The sequence below is a fragment of the Aptenodytes patagonicus genome, chromosome 6 (assembly GCF_965638725.1).
Source record: "Aptenodytes patagonicus chromosome 6, bAptPat1.pri.cur, whole genome shotgun sequence".
In the NCBI taxonomy this organism is placed as follows: domain Eukaryota; kingdom Metazoa; phylum Chordata; class Aves; order Sphenisciformes; family Spheniscidae; genus Aptenodytes; species Aptenodytes patagonicus.
In genome coordinates, this window is record NC_134954.1 from 32,675,393 (window position 1) to 32,692,772 (window position 17,380).

General features: G+C 43.6%; 1 protein-coding gene across 9 annotated transcripts in view; it reads left to right on the top strand.

Annotated features, from left to right (window-relative positions):
* Nucleotides 1-17,380, top strand: part of HDAC4 (histone deacetylase 4) — a 264,132-nt gene that overhangs the window by 189,108 nt on the left and 57,644 nt on the right. For 7 of the 9 annotated variants that reach the window (XM_076341997.1, XM_076342000.1, XM_076342002.1 and 4 more), the window contains 4 exons: nucleotides 695-811; nucleotides 899-1,097; nucleotides 4,518-4,747; nucleotides 16,201-16,458. In XM_076341997.1, coding sequence (XP_076198112.1) covers nucleotides 695-811; nucleotides 899-1,097; nucleotides 4,518-4,747; nucleotides 16,201-16,458 — 804 coding nt within the window. The remainder of the gene's footprint in view (nucleotides 1-694; nucleotides 812-898; nucleotides 1,098-4,517; nucleotides 4,748-16,200; nucleotides 16,459-17,380) is intronic. The other 2 variants (XM_076342001.1, XM_076342006.1) reach the window with 1 other exon arrangement.

Here is a 17,380-nt window from a genome sequence, read left to right on the forward strand (position 1 = left end):
AAAGGTATTTTTACTTAAGCGTTCCTGCTTTAAATGGCCATAAGATAATTCAGTAAATCTCGCATTTCACCCAGAAAATCAGGAAATAGCTACATAAATGCAACCGTAAGGCTTTTTGATGAAATTTTGAAGTCTGATTTAAGCTAAAGCACACTAGTAAATAGCATAAATTGTCTGTGATTTGCTAAAGAGAACAACAGCCATTGTAATGCCTTTTTTTTTTTTTTTAAGGTAATCTGGTTTAGCTTTAAAAGGGCAAATACTTGAGAAGGACAAGCAAGCTGTTAAATCTTCCTTGCAAAAGCTTTTTGTAGTGGCGCTACGTGAAGACTGAGCAGAAGCAGAGTTACCGGTGAGGGTGCAGGGGTGATCTTTAGTCTCCAAGAAAGATCAAATAAACTGTAAAAGGTTTCTCTGTAGGGCAGCGATGTTGGTGGCAGTTGTAGAGCGAGATCATCCCTGTGTTGGTTATCCTGGTCTCGTCGCCCCTGTGTGGCCACGGCAGCAGTGTTCAGGGCATGCACCTAGTCTGTGCCTATTTAGGCTGGATCTGAAGCTCAGCTTAGCTCCCCTGTTCAGTGTTTCCAATGTCAGCTCTATGTTTCTGATGTGTCCTCACAGCAAGTGTACTGTGTCCTTGATCCAATCTGTGGATGCTCTCTCACCAGGACAATGTTCTTCATTTTGTTTCCAGACCAGCCTGGCTCACAGACTTGTGAATCGTGAAGGCTCGGTAACACAGCTTCCACTCTACACATCTCCTTCTTTGCCCAACATCACGTTAGGACTGCCTGCGACTGGCCCTTCCAGCGTAAGTGGTGGGGGGATGCAGCCTTTGAAATGTTGCTTGCACCAATTTATCCCTTAACCCGCTATGCCATCAATTGTGCATTTGCAGGGAGGATCAGCACAGCAGGATGCGGAGAGACTTACTATCCCAACCTTACAGCAGCGGATCTCTTTATTTCCTGGCACTCACCTCACTCCCTACTTGAGCACTACAACGTTGGAAAGAGATGGAGGAACTGCACATAACCCTCTTCTGCAACACATGGTCTTACTGGAACAGCCAACTGCACAAACTCCCTTAGTCACAGGTGAGCGCTACGTAGATGATGTGCAAAACTCAGTCCCGGCTGGGGAAAGAGAGCAAGTGACATCTGTTGGTTTTTTGTAAAGTCTGTTCTCTTGTACAAAAGAGATACTGCATCATTTGTACATTCTGTAGGTATAACATACAACCTTTAGGATGCGTTTGTTGATACGTTAGATAGTGGTGGCATTTGCAAAATCAGAGGTTGCCCACCTCATCTAGAGGTAGGGGGAAGCTGCCTTGTCATTTTGGCAAAATGAAAATAAATAGTATTTACTTCCATAAGTAAAGCATAAATTTGTAGGTCACAATTTAAAACTATATAGTTAGAGTTCTAACCACTTTAGATTAAAGTGGAGACAAAAACATTGTGTCTTATGATTACCCTTCCTGTTTATCACGGATGGTTTCTATTCTGTATATGAAAGGCACACATTTACAAAATCTCAGATTAAAATACTTGCTTTTCATCATTATTATAAATGGCAAAAACATGGCAAAATCAACTGCATTCAAACAGATTGTATTTGTTTGTATATGTTACATTTTCAGTATGCTAATTGCTTTGAATCATTCCCTGTGTCATATTTTCAGAATTAAGTACCTGTGGGAAGGCATATTTCTATAAATAGGGTTGATTCAAAGCAATAATACCCAGTAGGATGCATTTCTGTTGTACAGTGTGTAATGTTGGGACAAAGGATGTTCTGTGTAAGTTATAGACATGTTCATTTTTATTTCTTTCATTCCATTTTTAATGGAAACTCTTGAGAGATGTTGATCACTGAAGCATTCCGGCATGGCTCTGGATTGGCTTGTGTCTGGTTTTACATTCACATCCCAGGAATATACGTGGGGTTGTGATAAGCTTACAAGCATGTACATATGGGGAAGCTGAAGCGCAGAAGTGTGGTATTTAGCCAGCACTCAGAGCTGTGAGAGCGGTGTGTGCAGATTCTTTGAACCTTTACATAATTTTCTGTTGCCTCCTTCTGCCATGGTTGCTGTGGCATGACGAGGTTACCCAGAGTCATGACATGGCTCTTCACCAGTTGCCCTTTGCCCAAGGTCTGTTGATGAAGAGCCATTGGGGAAGATTTCCCCTCTTATCCTATCACTGAAACCTTTTCTGTTCGTGCTGGTGTTTGCTTTGAAGCACATGTAGGAAGAAGCGCTGTTCTGTTTCCTATTTGACCTCTCTCAAAGCTTTCCTCACTTTACAGTGTATTGTGTTTGCTTCCAAGTGTATTCCTTCTAGTCCACCTGCTACGTGCGGTGTTTTCAGAGTGAGTACAACATGTTATAAACCAACACTTAGGAGAAATATTCACTATACAACAGAGCGACAGGAAGAAACACACGTTCCAGATGCAGCAACTGAAAGAGAGCGAGCTAACACAGGGTCTCAAAAGCCCTAAGTGGACTGGCTGCCAAACTACAGTTAGTACTTCGAACTTCCTTGGAAGCAAAATGGAGTTTATTAGTATTCTGCTGATAGCCTTCAGCTCTGAAGATAGTCTCCTGACAGCTGCAAAATGATCCAGCACGATGGCATGCTCTTTCTGTGCTGGAAAGTAGACGTGGGGGTTTTGGGAAACAAGAGCAGAATTCCTTAGGTCTGCCGTTCCTCTTGTGACAGATCACTCTGGATAATATCCTTCACGTTGACATGTATGTCTGGAGTAGGAACAAGGTGTCTCCCTGGAAAGCTTTCACAGGGGGACCTTGGTCATTCGCTTGGAGGAGGGTAGTCTTCCAAGGTGTCCTATGCAAACTGTATAGGATGCCTTCCTCTGCTGTCTAGTTTTGAACTTTTGGTAAGAGGAACTGTGCTATAAGGGAAATGGACCACATCTTTCCGAATTACTCATATATTCATACGCACACAGAGAGACATATCTGTGTGTCTGTATACACACATGTTTATAGAGACACTCATTTATAAAATAAGATACCCTTTTACATGATTCTTTTCAGAAAAGCAAAGGGTGGGAGAAACTCGGTAAATCTTTCCCCAAGAAGAGAGGCTTTTAAATGAGTCAGTTTCTTCCACGTAGGGCAGTTCTGTGAATCAGTGGGAAAAGGAGGTAATGTCCTGGGACAGAAATGTCAAGGTGTTTCTTATCCACTGTATTCAGCTGGCTGCAGACTTTTGGGCAGCTTCTCTCTCTTCCCAACCAAAGACTGAAGAAAGAGAAGATACAACTTCTCTGACCCTTGAACTGGGCAGTATTTCTGAATGTTACTGACCACTTGTGGAGTCTTTAGTTTGTTTTATACAATGAGGTAAAGCAAAAGCGTACTTTTTTCCTAAAAGTGTGTGCAGCCTTGTCCACATTAGGGAAACAGCACTTCACACTAGTGATGCCTTTCTATCCCAAGGTGTAATGAGCAAAAGTAAAGGCTTATCCTCAGCAACTCCACCCTTGGGTTGGGCTTTGTGTTGGGCATGTCTTTGTGTCCCAGCTTTCTAAGAAGTATGTGAAGGTATGTTTTCGAAGAGCAGAGCAAGAACTGGTTTACCCCAAGAACAGCTAAAAAGACAAGACACTTCCTAAAGACATGCCCTTACCGGAGCTCAAATAAGTATTTCACATGGTAGTCATCAGAGACACCCAAATTGCCAAGGGCATGTGAGTAACACAAGTTATCCCAAAATAACCTTGTGTTTTCATTAAGTTACTAGCATGTATACACAGGACAGTGATGGAAACAATTCCAGCTATTTGTCGTCTTGGCCTCTAACTTACCTTCTTTTTACAGAAATAATGAAGCCTGATGGCTCCCATATTCCTGAAATACTTCAAGGGAGTGCCTTTTTCCAACACAAACCTGGTCAGGGGTTTATCCCGTGGAAGTTTTCATCCCTAGTCATTTCTGTGTGGTGGGGTATAGCACAGCCAAGGGCAGACATGCTTCCCTAGGTGGTCTAGAGTGAGAAGCAGCTTCATCAGCATCCATCATCCTTCAGCATATCCAGTGAGCCCCCGTAAGGTATAATTGCTGGATGCTGCAGGGTGGCAGCTTGGGTTGGTACTTTCCTAGAAATGAACCTGGGATTACTTCCTATACCAACGCAAACTGTAAGACTAACTTCTCCAAACTACAACTGTGATCGTAATTCATGTCACCCACCGAGCGATGGAAGGGTCTGTAAGGTATCACTGATTTTAAGAAATTAAACCTTTCCCTAGGGTCTCTGAGTAAACAAACAATTCAAAAGAAAGCAAAGTATTACTCCATCCAATGGTAATTAATTGTTTTCTGTTCTCTTTTAAGGATGCTTCAGCTGTAAATGGCGAGGTGGCTGGTTTTAAGGTTATATATCATTGTCACCATCAGCGTTACTCAACAGCCGTTTTCTCCCTTCCTTTCTTCTTCCTTTTTTTCTTCTCTGCTGTTTTTTCCTCCATATTATCTTCAGACTGGTATCTTTCAGGACTGCCCCTCCATGCACAGTCTCTGGTTGGTGGAGAACGGGTCTCCCCTTCAATACACAAACTCCGGCAGCATCGCCCGCTGGGGCGCACGCAGTCTGCTCCCCTTCCCCAGAACGCCCAGGCCCTCCAGCAGTTAGTGATCCAGCAGCAGCACCAGCAGTTCTTGGAGAAACACAAACAGCAATTCCAGCAACAGCAACTGCACATCAACAAGGTAGGCATGACGCTTTTAAAGTCTTTCTTCCTCATACAACATCAATACCAACTTTAGGCGACACTCTTTCAGAGTTTCTTGTGTGGTAATGTATATGGTCTCCACCTCCATAACCAACTGGCCTCCATCCTTGAACCTCTTTTTCATGATTTTGAGAAATACATCAACAAGGATGTGGACATCCATCACCAAGGTGAGGATCAATACCCGTGTCACAGACAGTGGAAAGGTAGTACAGTTCAAACTTCTGGCTTTCCAGTAATACTTTTTAAAGTTGCCACTGTTGCCGTTCATCCACATCAGGATCTTTTGTCAGTTTTGTAGCAGAAAACATAAAATGCTGTCAGGAAATATGGGGAAAATACCTACTGTGTATATATTCAGTTTGAAAGGGAGAAGGAGCAAGTAATATGGATTTGAGAAAAAAATTAAAAGCAAGGGATTTCAGACATGACAACACCAGAAAATAATTGCAAGTGAAGATATTCACATTTACTGAGGCATTTTTCACTGGAATTACCTTTGGAAAGAAAAAAGCTGTTCCCATCTCCAGTCCAGATTCTCTTAACTACGTCCCTGTGTAAAGCATTACAGTGTCCTATCCATTTCTTCTCCCGAAAATGAGGACAGTATTGCATCCTGCAGAGGTTGTTTTGAAGATCAATAGATGTGATTCAAAAATTGCTTTGAAGAAAGCAAGCACTATATTTATTATCTTGCTTTTTGTAAATCACTTGGAGAACGTCAGGTGAACATTGCAGAGCACCATTCATCAGTGCACAGATTTTGCAATTGCTGTGTAGCCAAAATCATCTGTCTGGGCATCCCAATATTACAATGAAGCTGAAACAAAGCTGCTTCGAGATGATCGCATTGGGCATGCATTAAAAAAGACAAAATCACAGTCTGTTGGTAGACTTGCAATATAAAAAGGCTGTTGGGGAAGGGGGAAATCTATCATAATCAGTGTGATATTTTCTGACTCTGATTTGTACTGTTTTGAGGCTTTCTAAAGACTTTTCTCAAGGAGTTCCAGTGGTGACTTTCTTTAAGAAACAAGCAAATCCAGTAGTAGGTTTCAGGCTCGGGAGGACAAGTTCGATGGCAGGCAGACCTTTCAGATCGCTCCAGTTTAATTTATGGTGGAGGTTTCTCCAAATATTTTCACTGTTCCAGTCCTATGAGAAAATACAACTACCGAGAGCTGGATTTAAAAAAAAAAAAAAAACCAACAAACCAAAAAAAACACAACCCCCCAAAACTTTGTTTATAGACTCAGGCTAAGGATGATTACACAAGTTACTGACGTCAATCATGTACTTTTGGAGAGCTGCCACCGCGCACCGCGTGTGCCAGCCCTGGACCTCATTCAGCCCTGCACACTGGGGTGGTGGGGAGCTGCTGCTGCCATAGAAATTTCCCTTACCCCCCTCCAAACACGCTTCTTGACCAGGATCATCGGACACGGGGCGCTAGGTAGGGTTTCTTTGTTCGGAAATAAATGTCAGCTCGGCAGTTTGTTTCTTTGAGGTTTTTAAGGCTTTTCCATTGCCAACTCTTGTAAGTGTCCGAAGACTTCACCGTGACGTACCCGCTGAACTCATTCAGACTTTCACTTGGACCTCCCAGGAGCTGGAGAGTGTGTGTGACCTGAGCTGAGCAAGTCCTCCCGCAGCACTCTGAATTTCAGCTTTGTTAGAGCTGTGATCTATCACATCCATGGCAGAGGCAGGCGGGGGGTGGGGGGAGTGTAATTAAACTGATTGCACAGGGGCGATTTCCCTGTGTTTGATTTATATAAGTAATGAGTTAAAATTATGTCGGTACTAGTGCTGTATGCGTGTGGCAAATTTATCCTGTGGGATAGCATCCAAGTGCTGACATGGAAAAAGCCTTTTCCCAGACACACAGATATTTTAAGACCCTCGTGTGTAGGAGAGTAAGGGCACAACTAAAAATAATGTAATAGATTGCTGCCTTTTAATTATTAGCAGAACTGACAGCACTGTCTGTTAAGGTTGTGTTGGATTTCCTGAATATAATACGAGGCTGTTTTCAGTTGCCTGTGATTTTTCTGAACTTTAAGATTTTGGCCTTAAACTTTCCCTGTTAGGTGTCTACATCAGATGAAATTTTTGAGAAGATTGCAGCCAAAACAAGTCTTGCTGTTTCCAAGAAGGCGACTAAGGAAAAATATGTTGTTTTGCTCCTGATTAAAAATAATAAGAATAATCATCTAGGGCATTTGGCTGTGAAGCCTCGGTGCTGGAAGCTTTGGAGCAGTAACTTGGAATTGGACAAACGAGGACAGGGTGGGTGACTGGGTAGGGAAGGAGAGTGCAGAGGGGATGGGTTGGGTGGGATGGGTCCAAAGAAGGGACAGGGCTCCTTGGTGTGACTGGAGGGGAGTGTGCTCCCTGGGGTGCGATCCTTTCCAGCATGGGCTCTGAAGTCCTTGGTCTACCACTGTTGGCGGCAAACTGGGGATCGCTTGAGCATAGCGAAGCACATGGTTCATCCCATTTGGGAGCTGGCTCGCTGAGAGTGACTCCCCTGGCTCACTGCAAGGCTCTGTATGGAAAATGAGGGTCCCAGCCCTGCTCATGTGGTGTTCATGTTGTCACCTGGTGGTGACATTTGCATTTGCTTTAAGGAGGGGAAAAAAACACACACACAAAAACCACACAATGCCCCCCCAAAATGGGGACGAGATAGACATGCATAAATGAAAAGAGCATTACTGAAGTTGCCACACTGAGCACTTGAGCTAGGACAATGGGAGTGGTTAAGTTTCCCATGCAAGTCTTGCTCACTTTTTCTTTTTTCGCATCTTTTTGATCCAATTTTTGATAATCAAGTGGTATCTCTTTTACAAGACTCTGAATGTAGTACAGAGAAGGGTAAGAGTGATGCTGCTCTCCAGTGGCGTGCTGCCTCATTTGTTGCAGAAATCAGAGGACACATCAGGAGTGGAAGAGGGAAAGATGGGGCCTTAGGGCTAAGGCAGCTTGATGCCGTGGCAGGGAATTGGCTTTCTCCTCTCTGCTGCAGAGCCGTGTCCCACTGAGTGGATCCAGCCAGCGGGCAGCTTGCAGCGGCGCACTCATCTTCTCCATGCTGTTTGCATGACAGGGAAATGGAACTGCTAGCTGCAGAGGTGTGCTTGCACACCTAAAACATGTAATCTTAAAATCAACAGTATGATATCGAAACCTCCGTCCAGTGGGGTTTCATAATCTCTGCCCCAGCTGTGCATTTGATGGCATGGAGCAGCTCTGTTCCCTGCCTGCCGTCAAGTCATTGTGAACACAGATGTGCTAACATTTGCAGAGCACTCGTGTGCTCTAGTGATCGCACTGCAAAACCGTATGTAGAAATCAACAACTTCTTCAGAACCAGGGTTTGAGACATTAAATGAAATTCAGGATAAGATACTGAATCAATTCTTGCTAATTGAGCTTGGTGCAACCTTTGATCAGAATGAGGCATGTGTCCTAAAATAGTAAATAGTAAACAGTCCTGAAAATAAAAGCTATACATTAATGCAGGTGTATGGGAGCACTGACCTGAAATTACATGGGGAACATGCGCTTGTGTTTCCCACTTTTTTGTGTATTTAATGTTCAAACCTTGGGAATGGTTTTTCACCATGGTCGGAGGAGCTTTGCTGGGCGAGGGGGCTTGTTTTGCCATACAATAAATATATGCAGCAATCCCAATATCATTTTATCTTCAGCAATTACAGTTTCTCTGCAGACTTCAGTCTCTTTTAAGATGCAAATTTTAGTCTTTTATATACGAGAGAGACGAGCTGTGGTATGCTCATGGTTCTCTGTGGCATTTGGAGGTCAGCATTTGTGGGGGGTATTTTTGTCATGACAGCGAACAAGGTAAAGTAGGATGCTGTTCTCTGAGCAGACTCCAGGTATTTTGAGTTAAAAGTGTTAGCTTTTCAGCATGATAGGTCTTGAAGCAGCAATTCTCTTTCTAAAGAAAAATACACAAATGAGATTTCTGTAAATTCTATGCTGGAAAACTCAACTTTTTACCTTTCCATAGTGAAGATGAGTCCCCTGGATATATAATTCACGAAGCCTTACTAGAACAGATAATCTCCCTTTTAGCCCTGAATTGTACTGTTAAGTAGATTAACACTGAGCTTCTGTGGTCAAATTATGGTTCTTCTGAGTAAACCCCATTTGTAGCACACTCTGGAAAGTGAGGTGTTTCTCCTGCTGTGGCATATATATGGCAACATATATACGCCTGACTACAGTGCCTCAACTTGTCTGGTGCAGCAGCGTTGGGTGTATACATTTTTATTAACACCTAGAATTTAACCTTGCTATTTCCTGATTTTTTTTTTTTTTCTTTTTTGGAACACGTTAACTATTTAGCCTCAAGTGACTGCTGGAGTAGCTTTTCATATGTAATGTTTCATTTGTAATATTAGAAAAATACAGTGTATTAGGTTGTATTGCACAGCATTCAAATAGGGCTATTACCCTTTGAACAGTTTAAGGGAAGCCTGTGTTTGAAGCACCCAGACGAAACTTTGTATATTACAAGTATTGAAAAAGATCTCCAGAAAACCTCCTTCAGCATTCCTGCTAAGTATCTCAGTTGAATATGAAATACCGTTCAACAGGACATGAGACGCTTGGCATTCGTGTGCTTGTGCATCGTCACACCTGTTACTGCCTAAATGCTGTTAAGTGGTTTTGCCAGGGGCCGTTGTTCTGCGGGGTGTCTGTTGCTGCAGATCTGGCGATATGTAGATGTGTACCTGATATAATCAAGCCCATAACTCCAATTATTTGAGAGGCGGGGGACAGGGGAAGAAAACAGCTTCTGCTGGTGCCAGGGTGTTTGCTTCTTGCTCCCCCTCCTTTTCCCCTCCAGGCAGTCCCTCTTCTTTGATTCATTACAGTTGGGTCGTTCCCTCTTGTCTAGGCACAGAGGCCACCAGTCTCGTGGTTCTTCCAGCAGGTAGGCTGCCTCAGACAGTTACATTTTTCCTGCTGTCTCATCACTTCAGGGAAAAAAAAAAAAGAGATTTTTCTTTGCTGCAGAAGGCTCTGCCAGCTCCCTACGTGGCCTACGCCCAACTCTGCCTCTCCCCATCATCTTTATCATCTCTTGTTTCTCTTTGGTCTATAAGAGTTAAAAATTAGGATTTCCCTGCTCTGTAAGGGGTACCTCACATGGGAAGAGTCATATCGATAGCCAGAAGAGCAGGGCTCATGTTATCATTTCCGAGTGATTAATTCAAGCCCCCAGCAATATGTTTTCTTCTCCAAGCACTTGTCCACAAGCATGTCCACTCCCCTGTAGATGCACTCTTGCCTTATGCCTCTCTGCTAGTGCTCTCCTTTCTCTTGAGCATCCCAGCTGGTGTACCCGCTCCACACCACCTACCTCCCACCTCTCAATTCCTAGCCACATCCTTGAGACCAACATTTTTTGGCTGTCTGTCTCAGGATATTTTTGAGCTGAGCTTTTATTATCTCTTTTTTTCCCCTCTGGTTTTTCTCGTTTTTACCAAAGCTGTCTCTCCAGCTATCCAGAGTTGTTCTCTTTCTTCCCTGAGTTTGTCCTTGATCTCCAGAAGGAAGAAAGGGAGGTTTCTGCTTGCTTCTGCACAGCATGGCATGGGCAGGGCTGAGCCAGTCTGGTGTCCTCCCCTTGCTTCCTGGCTTCTCTCTTCCTCTGGTCAGTGAGACACGCTGTGTCACCCCACTAACGCCTGTGTTCCCCACAATGCTGTTCAAGGGGGAGCAGGACTCTGCAAGGTTGACGTTACCAGCACGGGACAGGCTGAGGCTACCTTCTGCTACTCCACCCCACTCCCAAAACAGGGAAGTCACTCCACCCCAGTGGGCATGCTCTCTACTTCCCAGAATATAAACTGGATAGTTATCAATGGTAGTGCTGTCTCAACCACCAGCATATCCCTATCTGCACAAAGTTTTGACCAGCTATAAATATCTGGCAAAGTGGAATGGGGTTTTGGCATGTTGTCAAGTATGATCTCTGAGCTTCTACTCCCTGTAGATAACCCTGGATGACTTGTATGGAAATGTGACGATTTATCCTAAATTTTGAAGGTGTGTGTGGTTGTTTTCAGCCTCCAGCCTGTACCCTTTGATGCACATCAGTCTGTCCAGCAACACTGAAGTCTCTGAAGGGCATGACTGAGGTATTCCCTCCAGCAGAGATGCCCTTTTCCACAAGACTGTTATTAATTTCATATTTTAAAGCAGTCCCCTCAGTGATTCAAACTTGTTCTCTACTTTCAGTAACCATTACCGTGATGAGCAACATTGGAGAAATGCCATGTTCCTGTGTTGGACTCCTAAACTGGAAAAAATCTTGAGAATAGATCTATCTCAAGTTTTACTTAGTCATGCCCAACTTTCATCTCTGTCAGTCTCTGATAACTGAGGTTCAGTGTTGAAGGAGCCTTGGCCTTTTAATTGTGCAGGACCAGAAATGTCTTTTGTAACTGCTTGTTGTCTTAGGAGAAAGATTCAGAGGTGCACAACTTTGTCAGAGTTGGTCTGTCCAGGTAGGAAGCTTTGCTGTACAGTCCTATGGAATTTCATCAGCTCTGCTTCTGCTCCAAGGAGCTCTTCAGCCACATTTTAGAACCAGACAGGTCCCTGTGACACTTGTTGCCTAAAGAAAAAGTGTATTAGTTATATTCTTCTAGGAGCTTCTCAAGCGTTTTTCTGTTGGGGACTCTTCATTACTCTGTGATGAGTAAACAGACTTTTCTAGCTTCTTTAGCAGTATCTTCAAAGTTTTGGGTGTCCTAAGAATGTATCACTACAGAGAAGGTATCATGAAGCAGTAGACGTGTCATATCTGGTAGACATACCAGATGCCAGCTGACCTGAAATTTTACTAGCAAAGAAATGCAGCCTTTTTTTCCTTATGAAGCATTTCACAGAGAAATGATTAATTCTTTGTTTTTCCTTGTATTGTGACCTGACGTTGCTATAATTTTTTTTTTCTTTGTTCTTTGTATTTCAAAGATGTAGATACAAAATCTTGCCAGCTGTATCAAGTCTTTTAAAAATGCTTCTGACTAGAGATGTATAGTTTCTTCCACACTGAAGTAGTTAGCTGTCCGAGGCTAGAGAGACAGTGCCTTTAACAGTGTTTTATGGTGGCAGTATGTGATAGCCAGAGGCAACTGTGTTTGAAAATAGAGGAGTAACCTCATTGCAAAGGATGCTATAGAGAGCTAATTAAGGGAAGGAGAAGTTATTTATGGTGGATTGTGTAATTGTTTACTATTTCAGATATATTTTTAAGCATTTTCAATGCTATCTTAACTTCATATTCATTCCCTTGCACTTCAATTACCTTAGGCTTTCTTAAATTACATGAGCACATGTTCATAAAATTGCAAAAATGGAAGATTTTTAGGGAGTTTCAATGGACCTGGGATACACGTACTCCTGTATTATACGGAATACATTCATAACAAAGTGCTTTCTTTGCAAAATTGTCCTTTAAGAAGAACAGTGTTGCAGCAGCTAGAACAAATGACATACCAAGAGATTCACTTTGTATTAGGAGAGCAAACTGGATGTTTGAAATGTCCTTGTCATTTACCACTTGATCTTTCAACCTTCATTGTAGCATTTTACACGTGTTTTTCATTCAATTCTTACGTTTTTATGGAGTTGGAATAATTTAAAACTGCTAGGGAATTACACTGCTTCTCATCTCCATTAGATGTGACAATGACATTGTAAGTTATTTTCCCAGCAATTACCTTGCAGAGTTCATAAGTTCAAAAAGTATTAAGTTCAAAGCTTGAGACCTTCGATCCAAGCAGAAAAAAAAGGCAGCAGAAGATGGTTTATGATGATTTAATTATCTTTAAAACAGATTATATTCATCAAGCCTAAGAGAGCTTAAAGAAAATTGATAGAATTACTACCTTTAGCTTAACATGGTTTAGTTATCCAATATGTATTACAAGTAATGAAACTGGGGAGGTGGCAGGGTGGGGTGGGAGGTACCTCACAAAAATCCTTGAGAGGTTTTCATCACTGAATCATTTACATTGGCAGGAACCTCATGAGATCATTTAGTTCAATGTCCCTGCTGGAGCAGGGTCAGCTAGAGCAGGTTGCCCAGGACCATATGCAACTGGGTTTTGAATATCTCCAAGGATGGAGACTCCACAGCCTCTCTGGGCAACCTGTTCAAGTGTTTGATAGCCCTCACAGTAAAAAATGTTTTCTTGTGTTCAGAAGGAACTTCATGTGTTTTAATTTGTGCCCTTTGCCTCTTGGCCCATCACCTTGTGAGTGCAATCCATCAGGCCCCATGGACTTATGCGTGTCCAGGTTTTTTAAGTGCTCCCTAAACCTGGTGGTCCTCCACCAAGGGTAAGTCTTCCTTGCTCCAGACTTTACCGTCTGGTCTCAGGGGCCTGGGATTCCTGAAGGATGGTCTTACTAGTAAAGAAGACATTAAGTGCCATGGCCTTTTCTGTCATTTGTCACCAGGTCACTTCCGCCATTCAGCAGTGGGCCCATGATTTCCCTAGTCTTCCTCTTTTCTTTCTTGATGCCCTTCACGTCCCTTGCCAGATTCAACTCCAGGTTGGCTTTGGCTTTCTTAACACCATCCATACAAGATCAGTTAGCAACTCTGTGCTCCTCTTGGGTCACCTGTCCTGCTTGCAACTCTTGTACACCGCCTTTTTATATCTTGAGTTCAGGTAGGAGCTCCTTGCTCATCCATGCAGGCCTTCTGCAGCCTGTGCTTGATTTCTTACTTGTTGGGATGGATCTTTCTTGAGCTTGTAGAATCCTTGAGTATCGTCCAGCTCTCCTGGACCCCTCTAATCTCCAGGGTTGTATCCCAAGGGACTCTTCCAAGCAGATCCCTGAAGAGGCCAAAGTCTGCTCTCCTGAAATCCAGGGCTGTGGTCCTGCTTTTTGCCCTGTTCCCTCCTCTTTGGATTTTCAACTCCACCATTTCATGGTCACTGCAGCCAGTGCTGCCTCTGTGGCTTCCACATCCCCGAATAGTCCTTCCTTGTTTGCAAGTGTCAGATACAGGAGAGCACCTTCCTTGTTGGCATCTTGATCACCTGTGTCAGGAATTCGCCATCAATGCACTCAGATCTCCTAGATTGCTTAAGCCCTGCTGTCTTGTCCTTCCAGCAGATAGCAGGGTGGTTAAAGTCCCACATGAAGACCAGGACCTGTGAAAGTGAGGCTTCTTCTGGGTGTTTGAAGAAGGCCTCATCTACTTCTACCTGATCGGGGGTCTACAGCAGTCTACCCACTACAAGAGTGCTCATCTTGGTCTGTCCACTTATCTTGACATTTAAGCTCTTTACTGACTCCAGATCCATACCAAGGCACAGAGCTCCATGCATTCCTGCTCCTCCCTCACATAAAAAGCAACTTCCCCTCCTCACCTTCCCAGACTGTCCTTCCTAAAAAGCCTGTATTCCTCCATTACAGCACTCCAGTTGTGTGAGCTATCCCACCATGACTCCATGATCCCAGGGAGGTCATAGCCCTGTAACTGCACACAGACTTCTAATCCTCCTGTTTGGTCCCCGTGCTACGTGCACTTGTGTAGAGGCATTTCAGAGAGGCACCCAAGCCTGCTGATTCCCCAGGACAGGCTTGAGACTTTCCCCGTCAGGCTGTTCTGCAGGTACCTCCTTCTTTACATGCCTGTGCTCAAAGGGATACCAATTCAGCTCTTCTTTGTTGATTGCCATGTCTTTTCTGCTCACACCACGCCAGGCCCTTTGCCTGCCTACCCTGTCCGCAGCTTCCTTAGCTGCTTGTTGAGAAACCACTCCCTCCCCTGTTGTTTCTAGTTTGAAGCTCTGACTATCAGCTTGGCCAGCCTGTTGGCAAAGGTACTTTTTCCCTGTTTAGTCAGGTGGATCCCATCTCTTCCAAGAAACTGTTGACTCTCAAAGATGGTTCCGTGGTTGTAGAATCCGAAACCCTCTTGCCAAAAGCAGCTGGTTGTTGATCAGTACAAAAATATCGGCTCTTGTCACTAAGAGGGGTGGGCTGCACCTCCCATCTGTACTGGGTGCCGCATGAACCCCAGAGGGTCTTGCCTTAAGTTTCTAGGCAAGGTAATGCCCTTTTGCGTGTCCTGCTCCTCTCAGGAGTCAAGACATCTGAAACGCAGTAATCCACAAAGTGCTGGAAAGCCATGGCCCTGTGTCCCAGTCCTTGCAACGTGCCATTTTTAAAAGCTTTGAGCCCCAGTTATTTGAGATTTTCTGCTGTAGCTATAAGCAACCTCTTGCCATCTTTGCTGTGCTACTTGCGGGCAATTAATCCTTTATATTACCTTCGTCTGCCTAAATCTGCTTTGTGTAGGTTTGCTTAAGTTATATGGCAGAGCCTCTCTTCCTACATTTAGGGAAAAAGGCTTAGTTTCAGGTTTGAGCTACTGTTCTTCAAAGAGCAAGTTACTTACAAGTAGTCACTCCTGCATGTGTTCAATAACCATGTTTTGATTTTGCTTTATTAGATTTAAAATCAATATTGCTTTTCATACCAATGACCTAATCCTTATTAAAGCTCTGCCCTGACAACTTTCAAAGTTCAGCAGTTTCTTTATAAGCCTATGAAACAGGTACAGCCTGAGCTCTTTTAAAGAAAGGAAATTGATTTATTTACCTATGCTGGATTTAAAAACAGTTCACTTTTTTTTTGTTCCAAATAAAAATCATAAGCAGTCTGAGATGGAGAACTGTGGATTTTATCTTGCCAATGAACTTTCAAAAAGTCTGAGCCTGTGTGAATTATAGTGAAAATTATATTGTTCCCTTTGTTTTAGCAGCCACTTTCAGAGAAGTTCGCTATCTCTAGTTAGGAAGATCTGGTTAGAATGATGCTCCTCTTGCAGTTTGCTTCTGTACAGATGCTATAAGTTGAGTGTCCTCAGTTTCCTTCTAACTAACTTCGTAAGAGTGCAAGAATCTTTCTAAGACAGCCTCTCACTTTACAGATAAAATTCAGGGGGTGATTCAAGAAGCAGCTGGGCAAACAAGGTAGCAGAAACCCTCTTAGAAAGTTTGTCTCTTTTACTTTTTTCAGAATTTAATTGCCAAATGTATTGATGGTTGTTATGCTTCTCCTGTGTGGGTTTGTGAATGGAGTAGCATCCATAGGTGTGCAGGCACAAGAGGCTCTTATTTCTTCAGAGGGAAAATCAAGTGCAAAATGAAGGGGCCGTCATTACTTGGGACACAGGATTTCATAGTGCTTAATGCCAAGGTTGACCTGACCTTTCCCTTGAGTAGTTTGGACCTAGTTTATAAGATAAAAGCTGTAATTCACAAGTGCTCTTTTCATGAAGCTGGTTCTTTGAGGAGAACAGAGTGAACTTTACCTGTGATGAGTTACATTTTATTTATCGGTTAACCTCTGGGTTATTTTCAGATTATATCAAAACCCAATGAACCAGCTCGCCAGCATGAAAGCCACCCTGAGGAGACAGAAGAAGAGTTACGGGAACACCAAGCCCTTTTGGAGGAGCCATACAGTGACAGAGTCACAAGCCAAAAGGAGGCCCCAGGGCTGGCCAACATGGTGCAAGTGAAGCAAGAACCCATCGAGAGTGATGAAGAGGAAGCAGAGCCACAGCAGGAGCTGGAGTCTGGGCAGAGGCAGGCTGAGCAGGAGCTGCTCTTCCGTCAGGTGAGCTTGCAAAATACCAAGTTTGGGACTTGGTTCTTTGTAGAAGATTGTTTGGTTCTTGGTAGTCACCTTATACTGCTCTAAGGGGGAGAAGCTAGGGCGAACCAGCTCTTGAGGATTTGCTACATAAAGAAACCTGCAGGTAAAATCAGTGCCATCCTTCCTCAGAGTCACCGTGTCAACTCAGAAGTCCCAGGGAGGAGAATCTGGATCACCTACACAAAATGCAGTCAATATGTTTGCAGCCACTGAACCACTTTCTGTTTGTTTCTTTGGGAAGACAATGTCTTAACATTTTTGAGCACTAAATACTAGGAGAGGATTTTATGTTTTAAAACAAATTGACTGCCCCAGAGAAAGGCTGGATAAGGGAACGAAGGACGAGGTTCATTGGAGGGGGTTCCTTCTTCAGAACTGGAGATCCCAGAGATTGCAGCTATGCTCGCTTTTGAGGGCAAACACCAGAGGCTTGTGGATTGCAAGTAATAAATCCAATAACAACGTAGCATAGCATAATCTTCCCAATTACATGGCAGTCTCCTAAAAGCTGCCTGTTGTGGTAGCAGTAGTGAAGGTGAGAAGGTTGCAATTCTCTTAAGGCATCAGTGCTCTGCTCATCTTTGCAGCCCTTAGTACTCAGCATCTGACTGTACCTACAGCCATGCGTAACCCCCACGTGGTATCTGCAGCCAAGAGCAGATTGCTGTAGCCATGCCAGGGTGTAGCTCTCTTTAGTAAATCCACAGCCCTTGGCTAGGCAAAGCGGACTTGTGCCAGGTTTGCAGTTGCAATGTCTGTGAACCAGGTGCAAATTTGTAGCTCCCTGTAGTCATTTGCACCTTGCTGCTCACTGCCATCTTCCTAGCACTGCGGAGCTGACTCACCTGTCCCGCACGAGTGTCGCTGGCTGTTGCTCAGAGAC